The 21210-nt window shown below is 42.6% G+C and overlaps 3 protein-coding genes across 7 annotated transcripts in view; all 3 read right to left on the bottom strand.

Annotated features, from left to right (window-relative positions):
- rab11fip3 (RAB11 family interacting protein 3 (class II)) overlaps positions 1-5037 on the bottom strand; it is a 45128-nt gene extending 40091 nt beyond the window's left edge. For both annotated transcript variants that reach the window (XM_071392218.1, XM_071392219.1), the window contains exon 1: positions 1732-5037. In XM_071392218.1, the coding sequence (XP_071248319.1) occupies positions 1732-3405 (1674 nt within the window). In that variant the 5' untranslated portion in view covers positions 3406-5037. The remainder of the gene's footprint in view (positions 1-1731) is intronic.
- Positions 5038-6629: 1592 nt separating this feature from the next.
- decr2 (2,4-dienoyl CoA reductase 2, peroxisomal) lies at positions 6630-11056 on the bottom strand. Of its 4 annotated transcripts, none has more exons than XM_071392217.1 (10): positions 10840-11056; positions 10115-10231; positions 9848-9916; positions 9361-9412; positions 9119-9254; positions 8590-8714; positions 8322-8415; positions 8015-8119; positions 7459-7702; positions 6630-7107 (listed from the first exon to the last, which is right to left on the bottom strand). In XM_071392217.1, exons 2-9 carry the CDS (start codon positions 10210-10212, stop codon positions 7482-7484), a joined length of 900 nt encoding a protein of 299 aa, XP_071248318.1. In that variant the 5' UTR covers positions 10213-10231; positions 10840-11056; the 3' UTR covers positions 6630-7107; positions 7459-7481. The 4 variants fall into 4 exon arrangements, with proteins under 4 accessions (XP_071248318.1, XP_071248317.1, XP_071248315.1 ...); XM_071392216.1 differs by having other exon boundaries at positions 10115-10235; positions 10840-11052; XM_071392214.1 differs by having other exon boundaries at positions 7514-7702; positions 10115-10235; positions 10840-11052.
- A 994-nt stretch (positions 11057-12050) lies between these two features.
- Positions 12051-19945, bottom strand: LOC139570381 (retinol dehydrogenase 13-like). The gene is made up of 7 exons (XM_071392213.1): positions 19725-19945; positions 19316-19434; positions 17222-17377; positions 16922-17026; positions 16556-16768; positions 16171-16272; positions 12051-15983 (listed from the first exon to the last, which is right to left on the bottom strand). The coding sequence occupies exons 1-7, from the start codon at positions 19787-19789 to the stop codon at positions 15646-15648; spliced, it is 1098 nt and encodes a 365-aa protein (XP_071248314.1). The 5' UTR covers positions 19790-19945; the 3' UTR covers positions 12051-15645.
- Positions 19946-21210: the final 1265 nt, after the last annotated feature.

Here is a 21210-nt window from a genome sequence, read left to right as displayed (position 1 = left end):
AATTAATTTCAGCCTGTATATTTTCCTTCAGATTTATCACAATTTTCATGCCAAATCCCAGCTATTGAACACTGACCAATGAGAGATTAGGCAAAATATTAATCAAAACAAGGTTAAGAATGAGTGGCAGTGTTGGCCAAATCCATTCTCAAATCCATTGGCCAACAAGCATTCTCTGGGTTTAACGGGAATAAGTGACCCGGGTTCATCCTCTGATAATTCATTTCAAACCCAAGCTATAGAGCATGAAATTACTCTCAAGCCTTGTCTGATCATGTTTCAATAGTGTGTTCACAAACCCTTTGTGACCTATTGTAGCCTAGTTTACTGTTATTGCTGATAAATGCAAAGCTGAAGGTTTGTGTTTAGGGTAGCCCAACGGCCGGCAGATGGCAGTATTGCGTCATGTCATCTTACCGTCCAAACGCATTGTATGCAGCCAGCAATACATTCGTATCCCTCGTGAACCAATTCGTGCAAATAAAAAATACATTCTCCATTCAGGCTGCATGGGCTTCAATTTCCTCCTTAACCTTAAATAAGTACTTTACTTATGAAACACCATTTCCATCACCATGCTAGAGTGGCTAAATGTTAATCCCGGATGTTGTGTATCACGTTCAGCCAATACGGTTGAAACTATCAGACCAAGGGTTTCATCGCATTAGTGGAAACCAAGACTGTTCTCAGGGCAGACCTGGTTGTTGCTAGATACGTTCGAGTCACGCCAGAGACAATTTTTAGCATTTTAGCTAACCCTAACCTGCCACGTTAATTCTCCTAACCTGCTGCGAAAATTCACTTCTGCTAGTCAAAACCGGCAGACCCGCCCTGAGAACAGTCTTAGTTTTCCGCGATACAGCGCTGCGTTAAGTTAACGGTTAAAAAAAAGACTACTGCAACTTGATTGGCTGAACACGATACACAACCAGGATTGGCATTTGCCACCATGGTGATTCACAAGGAAAGTACACATATTTCCCTTTTTTTCAGCCTTCTCGCCATTAAATAAAGTTAAGGAGGAAATCTAAGCCTATCTAAGTCAATAGAGAATGTTTTAGGTACGGTCTACAAGGGATACGAATGTATTGCAGGCTGCATACAATGAGTTTGGACGGTAAAACGACATGACTCAATATCGCCCTCTGTCGTCATTTAGGCTACGTTTAGGGTTTAATTTTTTTTTTTTAATTGCCCGGTGTTCTTCAGTATCGTACACCAAATTCCAAGTGCTCAGGTTTCCTAGGTTCTATTGCATTTTGGGGTAACAAATCCCCCCAGTGCGTTCCCTCTTCATGGAAAATTACAAATAAGAATGTATGCCTATTCCACGTGAAAACATGTTACCTGACGTTTATAATCTAGGCTTCTCTTAATCTGAAACTAGTTGTAATAATGGGCATTAACAGAGGCCTACCAGTTAGCTTGGCTGCAAAGTCTCTGTTACAAAATAGCATACAAATAAAAGCCTCTCGCCCTTTGAGGAAACACTGAAGGATGGATTACAGTTGATGGAATTAACTAAGCTTTTACAGGAAGCTCTACAGTAAAGCGGAAAATCAATAGTAAATATTTTAAACAGAATGAGTCTTATGATCTCTAGGTTAACACGCATGCAGAACCCTTTCAGATGACCAATTCACCATGACCTTACACTCCCTCATGCACTGACTAGGAACTGAATAGCAAAAACAATGCACAGACAAAAATCTAAAAAGAGGTGCGTCTCACCTGGTCAGCCCCATAGGCAGCAGCAAACTCCATAAACTCCTCAATGCGTACAAATCCATCCCCATCCTGGTCCAGAGCGTCAAACACTGCCTTCAGAGGTGACGGGTCTTCCTCTCTCTGATTCACTATGGGGACCATGGAGTCAGACCCCACCATCTTAGAGAGTGACAGCGTCTCTACTGTTTGTTCACTAGTCCATCCAGAGTCAGAAGACAAACCATTCAACTCCAGAACTGGGCAATCAAAACATTCACGTTTGTGACAACCTGTGGTTCCGGCAAACAGGTCCAAGTCTGCCAACCTTTCCCCATCGTGCAGTTCAGTTTGTAAGGCAGGAACACTGTCACCCTGTATAGCCTCAGGTGGTGTCAAGTCCCACGTTTCCTCATCGGGCAGCACGTCTGAGGTCAAGCACTGATCCAGAGCCATTTCCTCCTCTCCCTCATGTTTGGTCAAATCAATGATAATTTTTTCTTCCATCAAATCTTGGGGGCCATTCTCCTCGGAGCTGCAGCCACTGGGCAGGTGACCAAGGACCGAAGCATCTCTGTTGGAAAGGAACTTTGGCGACGGGGGTTCAATCAATGGTGAAGAGTTCAGAAGGAGGGACGAGTCCCCCTCACCTCTGTGCTCTGATATAGTCAGGATTGAAGTAGCCAACGTGTGTTCCTGCTCTGAATCCTCTGCAGGTGATGCACCCGTGCAGGTAGGTGACTCAAGAGGAGTAGGGCAGAGGCTGAGGCTGCTGTCACAGTCAGGAACCTCCAGATCCAGCAAAGGCACAGATCCCACCTGAACCCCTGGCGATTCGCTAGCGCAGTCAGTAGGGATGGCGTCTTGTGAGAAGCTGCTCTCAGGTAAACCTTCAGGGGTACTGTTACTGACTGTGGGTAGATCAGTCACAGGTTCCAGGAATAAACCTTTGTCCCCGGTTTCAGGTGACACAGTCTCCCCGCCCTGTAAGGGAGGAGGGAAGCCACTGTCCTCATCCAGTGACAGGAGTAAAAGCTCCTTACTGACACCCTGTGGGTTCACCTCACTTGAAGGGGCAGGGCTGGGGGAGAAGGGGAAGTGTTCAGATGAGAGGTGATCTACCAACAAAGAGGCAGCCTCTGTGTTGGTATCTGGAGTCCTATCTGAAACCTTCACAGGGGAAGGAGGTTCACTGAGGGTTATCAGCTCCTTGTGACTGTTAACAGAGTCTGTGTAACTCACAGGTGGATCTTGCAGGGAATTTAGTTCCTCGCACACCGAGTTGTCCCTGAGCAAATCAGTGGTTTTGGAGAATAACAGCCAGGGTAGAGGACTGTCACTTACATTGTTATGTTCCTCAATTTTGTCTTTGAGAGGCGATAACTCTGAAGGTTTGTCCAGAGGAACATCTTGGGAATGATTAGATTGATCTCCCTCCCATGGCAAAATCTTGTCTCCACCAGAGTAACTGGAGGTCCTGAAAAGACTGTCTAAATTTAAGGCGTTCTCCTGGAAAAGCTCTTCCAGGCATAGAGATACATCCTGGTCAACCTTCTGGAAATCCAAAGCTGTCTGACCACCTTTTCTCTGAGGCATTATGGCTCCTTTGTCTGAATCCAAGAGGATGAATCCATGGGAGCTTGTGCCTTCTGGATCCCACTCAGAATGCCCCAGAGGGCTAGACATCAGAGTCTGTTCCATTTAAGTAGATAATTCCTGAGCAAATTTGAGAAAGCTTATAATTCCTCTTACATGAAAGTCAAAATCCAATTATTTCTCAATTTCAATATTGTTATTCTACACATGGTAGTTGACATCCTTGATTAGATCCATAGGCAAATTTTGCATGAAGGTAAATAATAACCTGCCTGTCTAGCTCTGAATTTATGACATCTCAGTACTGTGTAAACACCTTAGTGCTTATAACCAGTGCACTCCCTATATTCATTGATTTGTCTACTTGCCATAATTGTTGATGCTGCCTTAAATGATCCACTACTCATGCATTTACAGTGACTAACCCTGCATTTTTTAAATGGTTGTCAACTAATCCAATGTGCATTTTAAGAAAAACGTATAATTCATTCCATAGAATTATGAACTTTGATGTATACTTTAGAATGCAACATTCATTGGTGACATGTGGCTTAGCAAAATAGCACAGACTAAATATATATGTTCTAAGAACCAAACTATTACTGGGGCAACATGCTAATGTCCATTTCGATCCTATTAAATTACTCCATTCTAATAGTTAGCATTCTAATTCCATGCCAATGTCATACGAGGACTATGATATTACAAGAAAATATGAAGTGACATCACACACAAAAAGATGAGTTCCTGTGATAGTAAGGGAATTGATCAGTTTAGCTTGATAGAAAATGGTCAAACCTGATCAAGGAAAACGGAAGCAAATGATAAACACGGCGTGCTATCTAAAACATAAATTCACTGTCCCCATCTCCAGCATCATTGGGACGGACTAATTTTAGCTGTCAGTTGCCCCGGTTGTTGTCAAGCATCGTCTTGCTAATACAGCTGACTGCCAAACACTTCAGTCTGAAAATAAGCAGAACATGGGATTCATGCTATAAATTGGATGCAATAATATCACCAACGTTTAACTACTTTTAACCAGCTAGCTAGCTTTTAGCCAATGCGAGATGTGTTTAACTTGACAGTGGATTATAATACGCCAACCTTCGAGTAAATAAATAGCTAGCTTGCTAACTTAGTTAGCTAGCAACGCTGAACTCCATGTAGTAAAGCATGCCAATGCTTGCTGACTGACAATAACATGTTTGGCAATATTAACATTGATTTAACGCTAAGGCGTCCGAGCATCCCTATAATATCCTGAAGGAAGCTCGAGCTAGTTAGCTTGTTAACTAGCTAGCTAACGAGACAATTCGTCAGTCTCTGATTCTGAAGCAAAATTAGACTGAATATGAAGACCTTCAGCTAATTTCCTTTTCCCATTTAAGTCAGTTTATTAGTTCTGACGATAATTCTCATTTACATCCGCGTTTTGTGTTTTTCTCCAGACGTTTCAAATCCAACAATCATCCACCTGTGTCAGGAACAAATTCAGTCTGCTAGCTTAAAATTTCTTCAGCTTCTCCCGGACTCCCGAAATGTATTTACCATCCTAACGCTCTCCAAAGACATGATTCTCCGTCTGAAGATGCTTCTGTATGTGTCAAACATACAAAATATGTTGCCACATTTCTAAACCGTGATTACAGCACTGAGGTATAACGATATAAAGGAGCGCAGAGGCCGTTAACACTGTCAACAGCATCAGCAGCAAATGCCCGGCCCTAGCCATCCCTCAGCCGCATACAGCGGTGACGTTTCACGCACGCGCACAGAACGAACCGCAGTCCAAAATACGATGCAAAATACCTGTGTAGGCTTTTAATTGCATTGTCTAACCATTGTTTATTTCATACACTATATATACAAAAGTATGTGGACAACCCTTAAAATGAGTGGATTCAACTATTTCAGCCATACCCGTTGCTGACAGGTGTATGAACTCGAGCACTCAGCCATGCAATCTCCATAGCCAAACATTGGCAGTAGAATGGCCTTACTTAAGAGCTCAGTCACACAACGGCTGTGTGCTAAAGCACTTAGCGTGTAAAAATCGTCTGTCCTCGATTGCAACACTCACTAAAGAGTTCCAAACTGTCTCTAGAAGCAACGTCAGTACAATAACTGTTAATCGGGAGCTTCATGAAATGGATTTCCATGGCCGAGCAGCCGAACACAAGCCTAAGATCACCATGCGCAATGCCAAGCGTCGGCTGGAGTGGTGTAAAGCTCACTACAATTGGACCCTGGAGCAGTGCAAATGCATTCTCTCGAGCTACCTGCCCCAATGTATGGTGTCAACTGTAAAGTTTGGTGGACGAGGGATAATGGTCTGGGGTTGTTTTTCATGGTTCGGGTTAGGCCCCTTAGTTCCAGTGAAGGGAAATCTTAACGCTACAGCATACAATGACATTCTGGACAATTCTGTGCTTCTAACTTTGTGGCAACAGTTTGGGGAAGGCCCTTTCCTGTTTCAGAATGACAATGCCCCCATGCACAAAGTGAGGTCCACACAGAAATGTTTTTTTGAGATTGGTGTAGAAGAACTTGACTGGCCTGCAGAACCCTGACCTCAACCCCATCGAACACCTTTGGGATGAATTGGAACACTGACTGCGAGTCAGGCCTAATCGCCCAACATCAGTGCCCGACCTTACTAAAGCTCTGAATGGAAGCAAGTCCCCACAGCAATGTTCCAACATTTAGTGGAAATCCTTCACCGAGGAGTGGAGGCTGTTATAGCAACAAAGGGGTGACCAACTCCATATTATTCCCATGATTTTGGAATGAGATGTTCCACGAGCAGGTGTCCACATACTTTTGGTAATGTAGTGTATTTTTACATCCATGGACATGCACATTCTCCAAAAGACTTAAACTAGCACCAACAGTGATTCTGAGTGGTACCCAGCCTTTCTCATGTAGGCAATAGATTAAATGCTCTTGGTTTTATTGGGCTTTGTTTAGCATAATAATGGTGAACGAATAATGTAAAGGGTATATTGGCAAATTTAACATCTTAGCAACACAACACACATTGAATCCGAAGCAAAGGTGCCAATTTCTACTGCATTGTACGTTGGCGCCCCCTTCTGGCAGATTTTAGTTAATGCATATTAATAATAATGTATTATCTTTCTGGCTATACTATTGGTGCGACTGTTTCGTTCACCATTTATCTAGAGCAATATGGTCATACAGTAGGGCATGCAATGTGAAAACTCAGTGTTTGCTTGGAGGAGTAATTTTGAATACTCAAGTTCAGTACATGTATGATAAGGTTAGAAAAGTGTTGTGATATTTGAAATGGAGGCAGAGTTTTTAAATGTCATTATGTCAAGGTTTATTAGGAAAAGTTCTGGACATTGTGTATGGAAATTGCAAGTGCTTTACAATGTAATTTCAACAACTAGCCTACATGATTCAACAACTACAGAACACGATTTTACTAATCACGTTCATCAACATATTGATTCTTAATCCAAAGTAGTTATTCTAGTTAGTAATTAGATTTTTTTTTAATGGTGTGGATTAACTCCTTATCCAATGCTTGAAACATGATTTGGCCAATCTATTCCGTTTTCAACATGTAGCTGTGATGTGTCTTTTTAGGTCAATAATTTTTTGTCAATATTTTGGTGTTTACCTCCTATTGTCCACTTAACCACTATCAGCTATGGTAGCTTTCTAGTCTCAAAGATCATACACGGCAAATCCATTGATTTATATTTGGCAGATTATTCAAAATCTGCCACTTCATCTTCACCATCTACTTGTCTCTCTTCAGTTCAGCTGACCAATAGCCTGAAAGCAAAATAAACACAATTTAATTTGAAGACAGTATCTGCATATCAAATAATAACAGTCGATGCTTCTCTATCTAAAGTGTCCTTAGGCTAAAGGCCACAGAAGAAAATGGAACACAAGCCAGACAAATTAAGCAATCAGTTATGCCCAACTCAGGGCAAAACACTACCCCTATAACTATGCCACTTACTCCAATCAATCAATCAAATTTTACATCAGCCGATGTCACAAAGTGCAGATTATTTTTTTCTAGATTAAAGATTAATGCACTCTACTTATCCACAACACACTTCACAACGTCCTCTTCCCCTAGACCTACAGCTGCACCTCCTTTCCTGTACTACACACCTGGGACGGGGAGAGGGGCCATGTCAGAGTTTAGCAGACTGAGAGGAAGCAATACCGAGCAGCATGGACACATCATTGGCTGAGGTGAGCCAGCTCCCGCCGTCAGCCACCATGATGTGGCCCGTCACATAGGAGGAGGCGCGGCTGGCCAGGAACAGCACGCTGTGGGCCATCTCAGTCTTGTTGCCTGCCCGCTGCAGCGGAATGGATGAGAAGGCGCCCATGCTGTCTGCTCTGTTGCCACCTGAATGGAGGGGAGGAGAGGGGAGGTGAGAACAAGTATTTTGGGCAAAGAAAATGAGACTGAAGAGGACTTAATTTAGTTTACCTCTCCTAAGGCTCTGCTCTTGATAACTTTGACCTCACTACCATAGAAATAACACAGAATTACCCAGATCTACTTAAGTGTATACTAAAACATACTTCATTAAAAGGTAGAGAAGAGTGGCAAGATGTATCACTAAAAAGTATGTGTGGCCATGTGTGAATTTGGCACACGGCTTAATCAATCCAAACATGTTTATCAAATCCCAGCCAGGCAGCCACAGATCCTTACCCAGTCTACGGAAGCCCTCTGTCCCAGAAATAGGACCTGGTGCCAGGGTGTTAACCCTTACCCCACTTGGTCCCCACTCAACAGCCAGGTGCTTGGTCATGGCATCTGAGGGAGCGAGACGTGAAAAGAAAAAGAGTAGTGGGACGAATGAAGAGCGGGGAAGTTGTTAGTGGGCTTGCTGTTATATCTGAGAAATAGTGCTGACTCACCAAAAGACTACAGCTACTTCTACCAAATACATAGAACCCCATAAAAACATAACAATATAGTAACAATCATATAGTTATAACACTGTAACGTGTCTTACCGTTGGCAGCCTTGGCAGAGCCAGCATGCACCTGGAGAGCCTGACCCCTGTAGCCGAGGGTGGCAGAGATGTTTACAATGGCACCCCCGTGGTCCTGAACACAAACATCAGACATGATCAAGTCTATCTATCCATACATTTTACCAGAAGCATGACTACCTGAGATAATAGCACATCAATGAAAAACAAACAGGAATATCCATGCAAGTCATACGAAAAGGTAGGTAGTTAGATTGAAGGAAATTGATTGAAAAATCTCAGTGCATACCTTGAACCACTTCTCATAGACCACCTTGCTGGTGTTAAATGTACCCATGGTGTCAATCTCCAGGACTGTCTTGAAGGCATTGAAGGAGAGGGAGGTTGCAGGGCACAGGAAGTTTCCAGCAGCATCTATAAAATAAAATAGATCGCTAGACAGTTCCTTACATATTTCAAACAACCAACGTTAACACGTTTCCATTCAAAATTGGGTATTAAAAAGAAAATGTACAAATGTAAAGAAAGACTGAGATTGAAATATTGTGAAATGCAAACAAAAATGATAAAAGGCAGAACAGATGATGACTTTGTGATCTGAAATAGGCCTATATGATAACAGTTGATAAAGAGAGATTGACATAGCTTGAGAAAATGTAATAATTTAAACAAAATTACACTGCTTTCACCCCGTCATGGCTTCATTAAAATCAATTTCGCACACAATTTCACAGCAGAGTCAATTTAATTTCCCCCCAACCTACAATGTTATTGTATGGGTGCATGTCTGTCTGTGCACACGTGTGTGTTCTACATACTATTAATGAGGATATCAATCCTGCCCAGGTCTTTCAGCGTCTCGTCCACTGCAGTGGAGATGGTCTGGGGCTGTCGCACGTCAATGCTCAAAGGGAGACAGTGGCGTCCTGTCGCTGCCATCAGCTTCTTAGCAGCCTGGAAAAAAACATGGACTATACATCAGCATGATAAATCAACATTTATTCAACATTAAATCAACATCGTTTTTGTTTGGTCTACTACACGATATAAGGGTAGCGACCTCTTTCAGCTTTTCCAAGTTTCTGCTGGCAATCACTGTGTCACAGCCGTGCCTGAAAGAGATGAAAGGTGAGAGGTTAGGGGTGAGGTGCACGATGTTCCGTGTGTGATGACATGCGCCATAAGGTTTTAGTCGTCTCTAATGGTGGTTTGCGGATGACACAAGTAAGCTATAGGTAGAACACAGTGGCATAAGGTGAGCAGTCCCAGGTGTAGGCAGGGTACAAGGCCATGGGAATGTGATAGATGAGGGGTGAGGGGTGCAGGGACATGTCAAGTGAAAGGTGCAAAGTTAAGGCTGAGATCATGTGATGTACCGAGAAGCCAAAGGTGACAGAGGCATCATTCAAGGTCTTAGGTGAAGAGTAACATGCTCTATAGGTAAGAGGTGAGAGAAGATAGGCAGACACAGGCAGTGATAACCCAACCAGAGGGTTAAAGTACAGTCTCAGGGAGCATGGAGTAGTACGTCAAGAGACTCCAGGTACCTCATGAGCACCTCAGCTATGCGTAGTCCAATTCCAGTTCCCCCTCCAGTTATGAACGCCACTTGGTCTCTGTGAAAAGATATTGTTAAAAAATTATGTACATTACCAGTATTATACAGAGTGCACTATGTCTGTCATCTTTTCCTATTACATCACTTAAGGTAATAACATTTCCCTATAAAATCTACTGGCCATTGCTTTTGTTAAAAAAAATGACAATGCACAGCTCAAGTACAGTTGGTACGTTAAGGTTGTATTTCCACTTACTTGAGTAAATCTGGACTGTAAATGTGAGTGTATGAAGTCATGCAGTCATCTGTGTCTACATCCTCGGGCAAATCTCCCACCCTCTGTGGCTCTGCCATACTGATGTTCCAAAGGTGCCTGGCTGGAACAAATCTTTTTTTTTATTACACTTCTAAGGCACACTTTGTGCAATGTGCTATGTAGCAATCGCTGGGACATATGCTGCATTGCAGACTGCAGCGGAAGATGCATGGAAGAATTTAAAAAGTTGACAAAGTAAAGTCAAAGATTTTTTTTAAACCCAAAGATAGACCACTGCCAATCGTTTCCAATGGGAGAAAATGAATCATAGTCGGCAGAACAAGCACGAGCTAACGAGAACCTATTGGCGCGTTCTGGCATGTATTTGCGTATTTCAGTTAGAGAACGCTTAGCCTGAATCTCAATTCGCCCTTGCACTACAAAACAACGCATTTTTTTTTTAAACTTTGGCACAAAGTACTATGTTCGTAACATATTTTAGTTTTGGGAACAGAAAACTGTATTGAGATCAGAAAATTAGATGAGAAAATTTGCTGAATGTCGTCCAAAATCCATCTCGCTCCGTCTTCTCCCACTGCCGGCCACTGGGCTTCCTCTCATCACCATATTTGGTGTTGAGTGGAAACGCCAACCGGATGCTTCAGATTTCTACATCCGGTAAAACATCTGGCTCATTGTTCTCTCTATGGTAAAGTTGCACTCACCGACAGTGTTGTTGTGTTTTTCCTGTTGTAGCGTTTGCTCTGTAATGACACCGACGCACAAACGTCTCTCGACGACCAAATGCACTCTGTTGCAGATTAACTTCACAAATTGCGACTGAAGACGTTTACAAATTCACTAAATTGTCAAACAGAAAATTTGCTCTCTGGTCATGAAAATACTGTACCTTGAACCTATTTTTTTGGTGAAACGACAGGTGCATTTTGGGATATGTAGTTCAAGAGGGGTCTGTTCAAGAGCGCAAACGTCATACTCATGCTGTCATTCTGTACAGGAGTTTCCCATCCATGCAGAGGATAGAAAATGTGTTCTTTGCTTATTTATAAAAATGCTGGGATAGAATATCTAGTGTTGTTTTTTCTGTTGAGATGCTTAAACTATACAACAACAAAAATATATATATACGCAACATGCAATAATTTCAACAATTTTAGTGAGTTACATTCCATATAAGGAAATCAGCCAATTGAAATGAATTCATTAGGTTCTAATTTATCGGTTTCCCATGACTGGGCAGGGGTGCAGCCATGGGTGGGCCTGGGAGGGCAGTCTGAAGTGCTCGTGTGCAATAGTCTTTGAAGTGCTCTTGCACTACTAAACAACACCATTTAAAAAAAAAACTGGCAAAAATTTAAGTCTACTAAACACATTTCCCATGACTGGACAGGGGCGCAGCCATGGGTGTTAGTTTTTCTCCACAAAAGGGCTTTATTACAAACAGAAATACTCAGTTTAATTTGAGTGACTGGTCTCAGACGATCCCGCAGGTGAAGCCGGATGTGGAGGTCCTGGGCTGACGTGTTACACTTGATCTGCGGTTGTGAGGCCAGTTCAACGTACTGCCTAATTCTCTAAAACTATGTTAGAAGCGGTTTATGGTAGAGAAATGAACATTAAATTCTCTGGCAACAGCTCTGGGGGACATTCCTGCAATCAGCATGCCAATTGCACGCTCCCTCAAAACTTGAGACATCTGTGGCATTGTGTTGTGTGACAAAACTGCACATTTTAGAGTGGCCTTTTATTGTCCCCAGCACAAGGTGCACCTGTAACGACCACGCTGTTTAATCAGCTTCTAGATATGCCATGCCTGTCAGGTGGATGGATTATCTTGGCAAAGAAATACCCACTAACAGGGATGTAAACAAATTTGTGCACAAAATTTGAGAGAAATACGCTTTTTGTGCATAAGGAAAATTTCTGTAATCTTTTATTTCAGCTCATGAAACATAGGACCAACACTTTTCATGTTGCGTTAAACATTTTGTTCAGTATACAAATGCCTCAAGGCTCACACAGACATGTTTCTAAATTCTACTTCAAGGCAAGAATGAATAAATCACTGCAGAACCTTCATATAAGATACAGAAACAAAAAGGTCATTGTTCTCATTGTCAAAAGTGTTTCCGTAACACCATATTCTAGGTGGCCATTAAAGAATATATATATATTTTTTTAAATAATCTAAATGTATCAGTGCATGTTTAGGGAGAGCAATAACAGTGTCTCTTTTATGGCCCTTCATAACCATATGTACAAGTCTTTCTGTTATTCCACTTTACAAAACATTACCTGCTTTTCCAAATCAGAGGGATGTGGAAAATCCTTGATCTCCTATTACCCTCAGCTTTTTAGGATGGCACCAGGGAGTGTCATTGCTGGTAAACTGACACCAGATTTGGCTGGTGAATGGTATTCGTTTCCAGGGATCGATGCTCATCAGAGTACATTCGGATGGTGGATGGCTTTCTCTCAATCTGAATTTAGGGATTTTATTGACAGGAAGAGCCCTGTGAAATGGATCCCTCAGACAGTTCAGGGCTAATATATCCAAAGCACTTAGGCTGTGTGTATGCCAACAGTATCCATTAATGCATGCCAGCCTGGACAGTTTAATCAACAGTTTTCTGACTGCAGATAGTGAGGTGATGTGCTGTTATAAAGCAACAATGTAGCTACAGGAAAACACCAAGACATGTAAGTAAAAAAAATTTGGTAAGACACAGTCAAAGCTTGCAGAAGCTTTGTGGGGGGTTAAGAAACGTTTTCTTTGGTCTCCATTTTCTTCATTACATAAGTGGTCAAAATGTGTTTCCATTGGAGTCTGATAGCTCACCACTAGGTGGTGGTAATTGGCAGATTACAGTTTTTAAAACACTAGCAGAGCCTGTAGAACGCTAACCCTCTTCCTCACAAACGATTAATAATACAGAAACCAGCCCAAACAAACATGACAGGGTTAAAGCATAAATAGAGCTCCAGATTCCACAGTATGTGCTTATCTTAATCATGTCTTGATTAAATCCGAGAATATATATACAGTGGGGAGAACAAGTATTTGATACACTGACAATTTTGCAGGTTTTCCTACTTACAAAGCATGTAGAGGTCTGTAATTTTTATCATAGGTACACTTCAACTGTGAGAGAAGGAATCTAAAACAAAAATCCAGAAAATCACATTGTATGATTTTTAAGTAATTAATTTGCATTTTATTGCATGACATAAGTATTTGATACATCAGAAAAGCAGAACTGAATATTTGGTACAGAAACCTTAGTTTGCAATTACAGAGATCATACGTTTCCTGTAGTTCTTGACCAGGTTTGCACACACTGCAGCAGGGATTTTGGCCCACTCCTCCATACAGACCTTCTCCAGATCCTTCAGGTTTCGGGGCTGTCGCTGGGCAATACGGACTTTCGGCTCCCTCCAAAGATTTTCTTTTGGGTTCAGGTCTGGAGACTGGCTAGGCCACTCCAGGACCTTGAGATGCTTCTTACGGAGCCACTCCTTAGTTGCCCTGGCTGTGTGTTTCGGGTCGTTGTCATGCTGGAAGACCCAGCCACGACCCATCTTCAATGCTCTTACTGAGGGAAGGAGGTTGTTGGTCAAGATCTCGCGATACATGGCCCCATCCATCCTCCCCTCAATACGGTGCAGTCGTCCTGTCCCCTTTGCAGAAAAGCATCCCCAAAGAATGATGTTTCCACCTCCATGCTTCACGGTTGGGATGGTGTTCTTGGGGTTGTACTCATCCTTCTATTCCTCCAAACACGGCGAGTGGAGTTTAGAGCAAAAAGCTCTATTTTTGTCTCATCAGACCACATGACCTTCTCCCATTCCTCCTCTGGATCATCCAGATGGTCATTGGCAAACTTCAGACGGGCCTGGACATGCGCTGGCTTGAGCAGGGGGACCTTGCGTGCGCTGCAGGATTTTAATCCATGACGGCGTAGTGTGTTACTAATGGTTTTCTTTGAGACTGTGGTCCCAGCTCTCTTCAGGTCATTGACCAGGTCCTGCCGTGTAGTTCTGGGCTGATCCCTCACATTCCTCATGATCATTGATGCCCCACGAGGTGAGATCTTGCATGGAGCCCCAGACCGAGGGTGATTGACCGTCATCTTGAACTTCTTCCATTTTCTAATAATTGTGCCAACAGTTGTTGCCTTCTCACCAAGCTGCTTGGCTATTGTCCTGTAGCCCATCCCAGCCTTGTACAGGTCTACAATTTATCCCTGATGTCCTTACACAGCTCTCTGGTCTTGGCCATTGTGGAGAGGTTGGAGTCTATTTGATTGAGTGTGTGGACAGGTGTCTTTTATACAGGTAACGAGTTCAAACAGGTGCAGTTAATACAGGTAATGAGTGGAGAACAGGAGGGCTTCTTAAAGAAAAGCTAACAGGTCTGTGAGAGCCGGAATTCTTACTGGTTGGTAGGTGATCAAATACTTATGTCATGCAATAAAATGCAAATTAATTACTTAAAAATCATACAATGTGATTTTCTGGATTTTTGTTTTAGATTCCGTCTCTCACAGTTGAAGTGTACCTATGATAAAAATGATAGACCTCTACATGCTTTGTAAGTAGGAAAACCTGCAAAATCGGCAGTGTATCAAATACTTGTTCTCCCCACTGTATATATATATATTTAAAGTTTTGGATCTATAATGCAACTCTAGGTATCTCATTATTGCGTATCCACTTTTCTGAGTCCGACTGCCACTCTAGTATTGTTAGATTAGCTCAGTGAATAATAGTATAATCAATGATAAGCAATTTCTTCTCCCGAGTGGCGCAGCGGTCTAAGGCACTGCATCTCAGTGCAAGAGGCATCACTACAGTCCCTAGTTCGAATCCAGACTGTATCACATCCGGCTGTAATTGGGAGTCCCATTGGGCAGCGCACAATTGGCCCATGGTCGTCCGGAGTAGGCCGTCATTGTAAATAAGAATTTTTTCTTAACCGACTTGCCTAGTTAAATAAATGTTAAATGTAAAAAATAATATGAGCCTCATCATGGAGAGATGAGGCAACATTATACTTTACTCATTACAATACATGCATTGAGCTTGAGCCTGTGTGTTCAGTTCATAACACATTACAATTGTTTTAATAACAGTGATTTCCATTTCCTTCTGTCTCAGTATCTGGGCATGAAAGGTTTCCATAATTATTCAAGACCTTCAATTAACATTAAAATATAACTTGGTTTGGTTGGAATGAAAACCTGCTCCCTCTGGAACCTACTGTAAGCCAACACTCACTGTGCTGTTGGACAAGTCACTTCTGTATCATTGCCTTGATAACATCTCCAGATGTATGGACATTGGACAACCAGGTGAAATCAAGCATTAGTCTGTAGCATATGCCTATGTCTCGCGAGCCATAATCGAAATCTCCAGCTAGCTCCGATTTCATATTGTACATGCTCTTGTCGAGAGAAAATGGCGCCTATGCAAAGTCAACCGTTCACTGTGACTTCTTTCCATATCAGGGCTCATACTCCAGGGTTCACTCCTGTTTGCTCAAGCGCTGACAGTGCGTGCTTGGCTATGATCTTTGTGTCTGGGTCTGTGCTGGGCTTCTCTTGGGCCCCATTTGAGGCTGGCACTGCTGCTGATGGTGCCTGCTCCTGCTCCAGCCCCATCAGCCTGGCACTGGCCTCCCACAGCCTCCGGGACACCTCCTGGTCGAGGGCCTTGGGTGCTGGCTCCTTCTCTATCATGACGTCATAGTAGCAGCCCGTAACCCCCTCCAACTCCTCGGCCACGGCCAGATAGACACTAGGCTGGGCCCCCAGCTCTGGCCCCTTCACTAGGAGGGTGAAGAACGGACCTGCAGGGAGAGGCAGAGACATTAGGGGTCATTTGGAGCATTTTGTAAATAACTTTTCCTGAGTGATTGGGAGCTTCAACTATGACCTACTGAGCCTATTAATCTAAACTGATATGATGGTTTAGAAAACATTTTCACGTGAGTGGATCTCTAAGTGTAATAGACAATGAGAAGGCGGTGGACTCACTGAGCACTGAGCTGGAGAACTGCGATTGGTGGAGGCCAGTGTGTCTCCCCAGCTCTGTGGCAACAACCCCGGGGTGTAGGCAATTCACAGTGACCCCCGTACCTGTCACAACAAAGATTAACAACACAGTAATCAATAGAAAATACAAACCCAACAACACAAAAATAACAAACCTACCCAGAGTACAAACCTATCCACCCACACACACACCCACACACCCACACACACACACACACACACACACACACACACACACACACACACACACACACACACACACACACACACACACACACACACACACACACACACACACACACACACACACACACACACACACACACACACACACACACACACACACACACACACACACTGGATTTACCTTCTAGCCTTTGGGCCAGTTCTCTTGTGAATAGAACGTTGGCGAGTTTGCTTTGGCAGTAGGCCCGTTTGGTGTCAAACTTCTTATTGTCCCAGTTGAGGTCGTTGAAATCAATCTCCCCGACGATGTGGGCGAGAGAGGTCAGGTTGACCACTCTGCTAGGGGCAGAGTCCTTCAGCTTTTCCAGCAGCAGATTGGTCAGCAAGAAGTGACCTGACGAAACAGAGGAACACAGTAACATGAACATAAGACAATGTCCATATGCTCCTATATTATAGCTATGTATTTATAATACAATGTAAAGCAACAGTACGAAATAAAACCCTGCAGAAAGTGCACTATACTTGGGAGTATTCAGGAACTTACCTAAATGGTTCACTCCAAACTGTATGTCAAACCCATCCTCTGTCTTCCCTGCTGGACATCTCATAACTCCTGCGTTGTTTATCAGCACATCCACATGCTTTTCCTCTGCAACGACATGAAGAAAACACACACAGAGAGAGAGAGACACAGAGAGAGAGAGAGAGAGAGAGAGAGAGAGAGAAAGACACACACACACACACCATTGTCTGAGAATAGGGTGTAGCTCAACTCATAAAGTAGCCATTACTTCCAATGGGTCTCATTTGAGTTGATGTCTCTCCAGTGCGTACTTTAACTCACCTTGGTTGACTCTCTCTGCAAACTGGCGGATGGATTTGATGGAGGCCAGGTCTATGTGGCGAGCGTAAACATGAGGATTCAGTGTCTGCCCCCGGATCTCTTTGGCAGCCGCCTCACATTTCTCCATATCCCTGCACCCCATAATGATTCGACCACCTGATTAGATGGAAAAGGATAGGAAATGGGAAAGAGTAGCTACAGTTGAAGTCGGAAGTTTACATACACTTAGGTTGGAGTCATTAAAACTCGTTTTTCAACCACTCCACAAATTTCTTGTCAACAAACTATAGTTTTGGCAAGTCGGTTAGGACATCTACTTTGTGCATGACACAAGTAATTTTTCCAACAATTGTTTACAGACAGATTATTTCACATATAATTCACTGTATCACAATTCCAGTGGGTCATAAGTTGACATGCACTAAGTTGACTGTGCCTTTAAACAGCTTGGAAAATTCCAGAAAATGATGTAATGGCCTTAGAAGCTTCTGATAGGCTAATTGACATCATTTGAGTCAATTGGCGGTGTACCTGTGGATGTATTTCAAGGCCTACCTTCAAACTCAGTGCCTCTTTGCTTGACATCATGGGAAAATTAAAAGAAATCAGCCAAGACCATAGAAAAAACAATTGTAGACCTCCACAAGTCTGGCTCATCATTGGGAGCAATTTCCAAATGCCTGAAGGTACCATGTTCATCTGTACAAACAATAGTACGCAAGTATAAACACCATGGGACCATGCAGCCGTCATACCGCTCAGGAAGGAGACGCGTTCTCTCCTAGAGATGAACGTACTTAGGTGCGAAAAGTGCAAATCAATCCTAGAACAACAGCAAAGGACCTTGTGAAGATGCTGGAGGAAACAGCTACAAAAGTATCTATATCCACAGTAAAACGAGTCCTATATCGACATAACCTGAAAGGTCGCTCAGCAAGGAAGAAGCCACTGCTCCAAAACCTCAATAAAAAAGCCAGACTACAGTTTGCAACTGCACATGGGGACAAAGATCATACTTTTTGGAGAAATGTCCTCTGGACTGATGAAACAAAAATAATACTGTTTGGCCATAATGACCATTGTTATGTTTGGAGGAAAAAGGGGGAGGCTTGCAAACCGAAGAACACTATCCCAACTGTGAAGAACGGGGGTGGCAGCATGATGTTGTGGGGGTGCTTTGCTGCAGGAGGGACTGGTGCACTTCACAAAATAGATGGCATCATGAGGGAGGAGAATTATGTGGATATATTGAAGCAACATCTCAAGACATCAGTCAGGAAGTTAAAGCTTGGTCACAAATGGGTCTTCCAAATGGACAATGACCCCAAGCATACTTCCAAAGTTGTGGCAAAATGGCTTAAGGACAACAAAGTCAAGGTATTGGAGTGGCCAACACAAAGCCCTGACCTCAATCCCATAGAAAATGTGTGGGCAGAACTGAAAAAGCGTGTGCGAGCAAGGGGGCCTACAAACCTGACTCAGTTACACCATCTCTGTCAGGAGGAATGGGCCAAAATTCACCCAACTTATTGTGGGATGCTTGTGGAAGGATACCCGAAACGTTTGACCCAAGTTAAACAATTTAAAGGCAATGCTACCAAATACTAATTGAGTATGTAAACTTCTGACCCACTGGGAATGTGATGAAAGAAATACAAGCTGAAATAAATAATTCTCTCTACTATTATTCTGACATTTCACATTCTTAAAATAAATTGGTGATCCTAACTGACCTAAGACAGGGAATTGTTAATTGGATTAAATGTCAGGAATTGTGAAAAACTGAGTTTAAATGTATTTGGCTAAGGTGTATGTAAACTACAGTTGAAGTCGGAAGTTAACTCATAATTAATACTAAGGTCGTTCTGGCTGTTTTCTCAAGCAATTATGGTTGCTTCAATTACTTGTAACAACTAGCCAATCACACAATAGTAAAGACAAACATTAAATAATAATCGTAGAACTATAATAATAGCCAGTGACCAGAATGGAATATAATTGCATTGTCTAAATATGTGCTCTGTAGCCTACTAATAAGCCCTTGAGTAAAATAAGTGGTTAGTTGCCGCTATGATGTAGCCAAATTCTCTGTACCTCTCTTGGCCAGTTCTTTGGCTGTCTCTTTACCAATCCCAGTGTTGGCTCCTGTTATGACCACGGTCTTCCCTGGTATTTTAGCCTTACTGGGACAAGGGCCTCCAGTAACATGGCTCCTATGGGGAGAATGACACAATCATAATTCAGAGTGACACACAAGCTGTTAAAGATGGTTTAGAAAGGTTTTGGCTACACATTGCTACATTGCATTGCATGTTGTAATGTTAAATAGCACTGTGCATTATATATCTTTAACTGTGACACTGGCAGTTTCATAACATCAAACTCCTGATGGATTTGGGAGCTTTGTCAACCAGGTGCATAAACTGATGGCAGAAGGTATAGTTAAGTTAGTTGTGTTAGGATTCTTCTAGCTTTTTGAGAAGGAATTTCTAAGGCTACTCACTTCAATAAAACAGCGCACCCAAACACTGTTCCAAAGACCGAGACGGGCAGAATATATTTGCTCATCGTTTACGAAAGTTTACACTCACAAATAACATAAGACAGGTTATAAAACTGCGAACAAACAGGAGCCTTTCATAATATCCTCATTGACAAGGTTAAAGGCGCACGGTAATACACGTCAATCCAGTTCACAGGGGTCTGACCAATCACGACGAAAACATTCGCCAATAGCATTATGGGACTTATAGTGCAACACTTTTTTTTATAATAACTGTGGCGTTACTCTCTTGTACCGCAAAATGTTCAAGGTGCTATGGAGAGAAATAGTAATTACGTATTTTTGTAGGCACTAAATAATCCACAATGGTTAGTTGGATAAAGTTTATGGGGAATTGAATGGCGTTTTGTAGGATAAACCCCGAAATTAAGGTCTGTGGTCAACACAGGTTTAGGAGATCTTATACATTTTGTTCTATGACATAATCTTCATTAGCTAGCGAGGAAGAGCGATGCCCAATTCAGCTGAGATGCATCCATCAATCCAAAGAAAGGATAGGCAGGAACTAGACAGCCCATAGTGCTGCCTTGTGGACAATGACTCCCATTATTAGGGCCAAAAACGAAACTTAAGAACCAGAAGTATAAAAATAGCACATATAGAACAGATCTACCTATCTGTTCTTAGACTTGCTTTCAATGAGAATGACAGATTTATAACTCACATTTGCCCAAAAATATACATATTGCAGGTTTAACCACAGAATTAATCATTAGAATACTTAATAGGATCTCTATGATGTTAACATTCTAATTCAGCAAATTAAGAAGAACTAGGCTTACTTGGTATTAAATCAAAGTCTTTGGAGTAGGTGTCCCAACTGACGAATACCCCTGCAGAAGCCTGAAGTGCAGTGTGACATTTTGATATTCCCACTCTTGTGATGGGTTATAAGCCAGTCTCTGTACATGTTTCCCAACTGTTCATTTTTTTTTATCGTTTGTCAGTTTTTTTGTGCTTTTTAAGAACAACCATCAATGAAGTATTTGTGAAAGTGTAGCACTAGTTCTACAGCTGCACCATTGAGAGCATCTTGACTGGCTGCATCACCGCTTGGTACGGCAACTGTAAGGCACCCGAACGCAAGGTGCTACACAGGGTGGTGAGTACGGCCCAGTACATCACTGGGGCCGAGCTCCCTGCCATCCAGGACCTCTATACCAGGAGGTGTCAGAGGAAGGCGCAAACTATTGTCAAAGGTTCCAGCAATCCAAGCCATAGAATGTTCTCTCTGCTACCGCACGGCAAGTGGTAACAGTGCACCAAGTCTGGAACCAACAGGACCCTGAACAGCTTCTACCCCCAAGCCATAAGACCGCTAAACAAGACTGCTAAATAAATTATCAAATGGCTACCCAGAATACCTGCATTGACCCTTTTTTGCACTAACTCTCTTGCATTGACTCTATGCACACACACTGGACTC

This window comes from Salvelinus alpinus, chromosome 3 (assembly GCF_045679555.1).
Source record: "Salvelinus alpinus chromosome 3, SLU_Salpinus.1, whole genome shotgun sequence".
Classification (NCBI taxonomy): Eukaryota; Metazoa; Chordata; class Actinopteri; order Salmoniformes; family Salmonidae; genus Salvelinus; species Salvelinus alpinus.
Note: the sequence above shows the minus strand (reverse complement) of the source record. Positions and strands in the feature narration are given on the sequence as shown.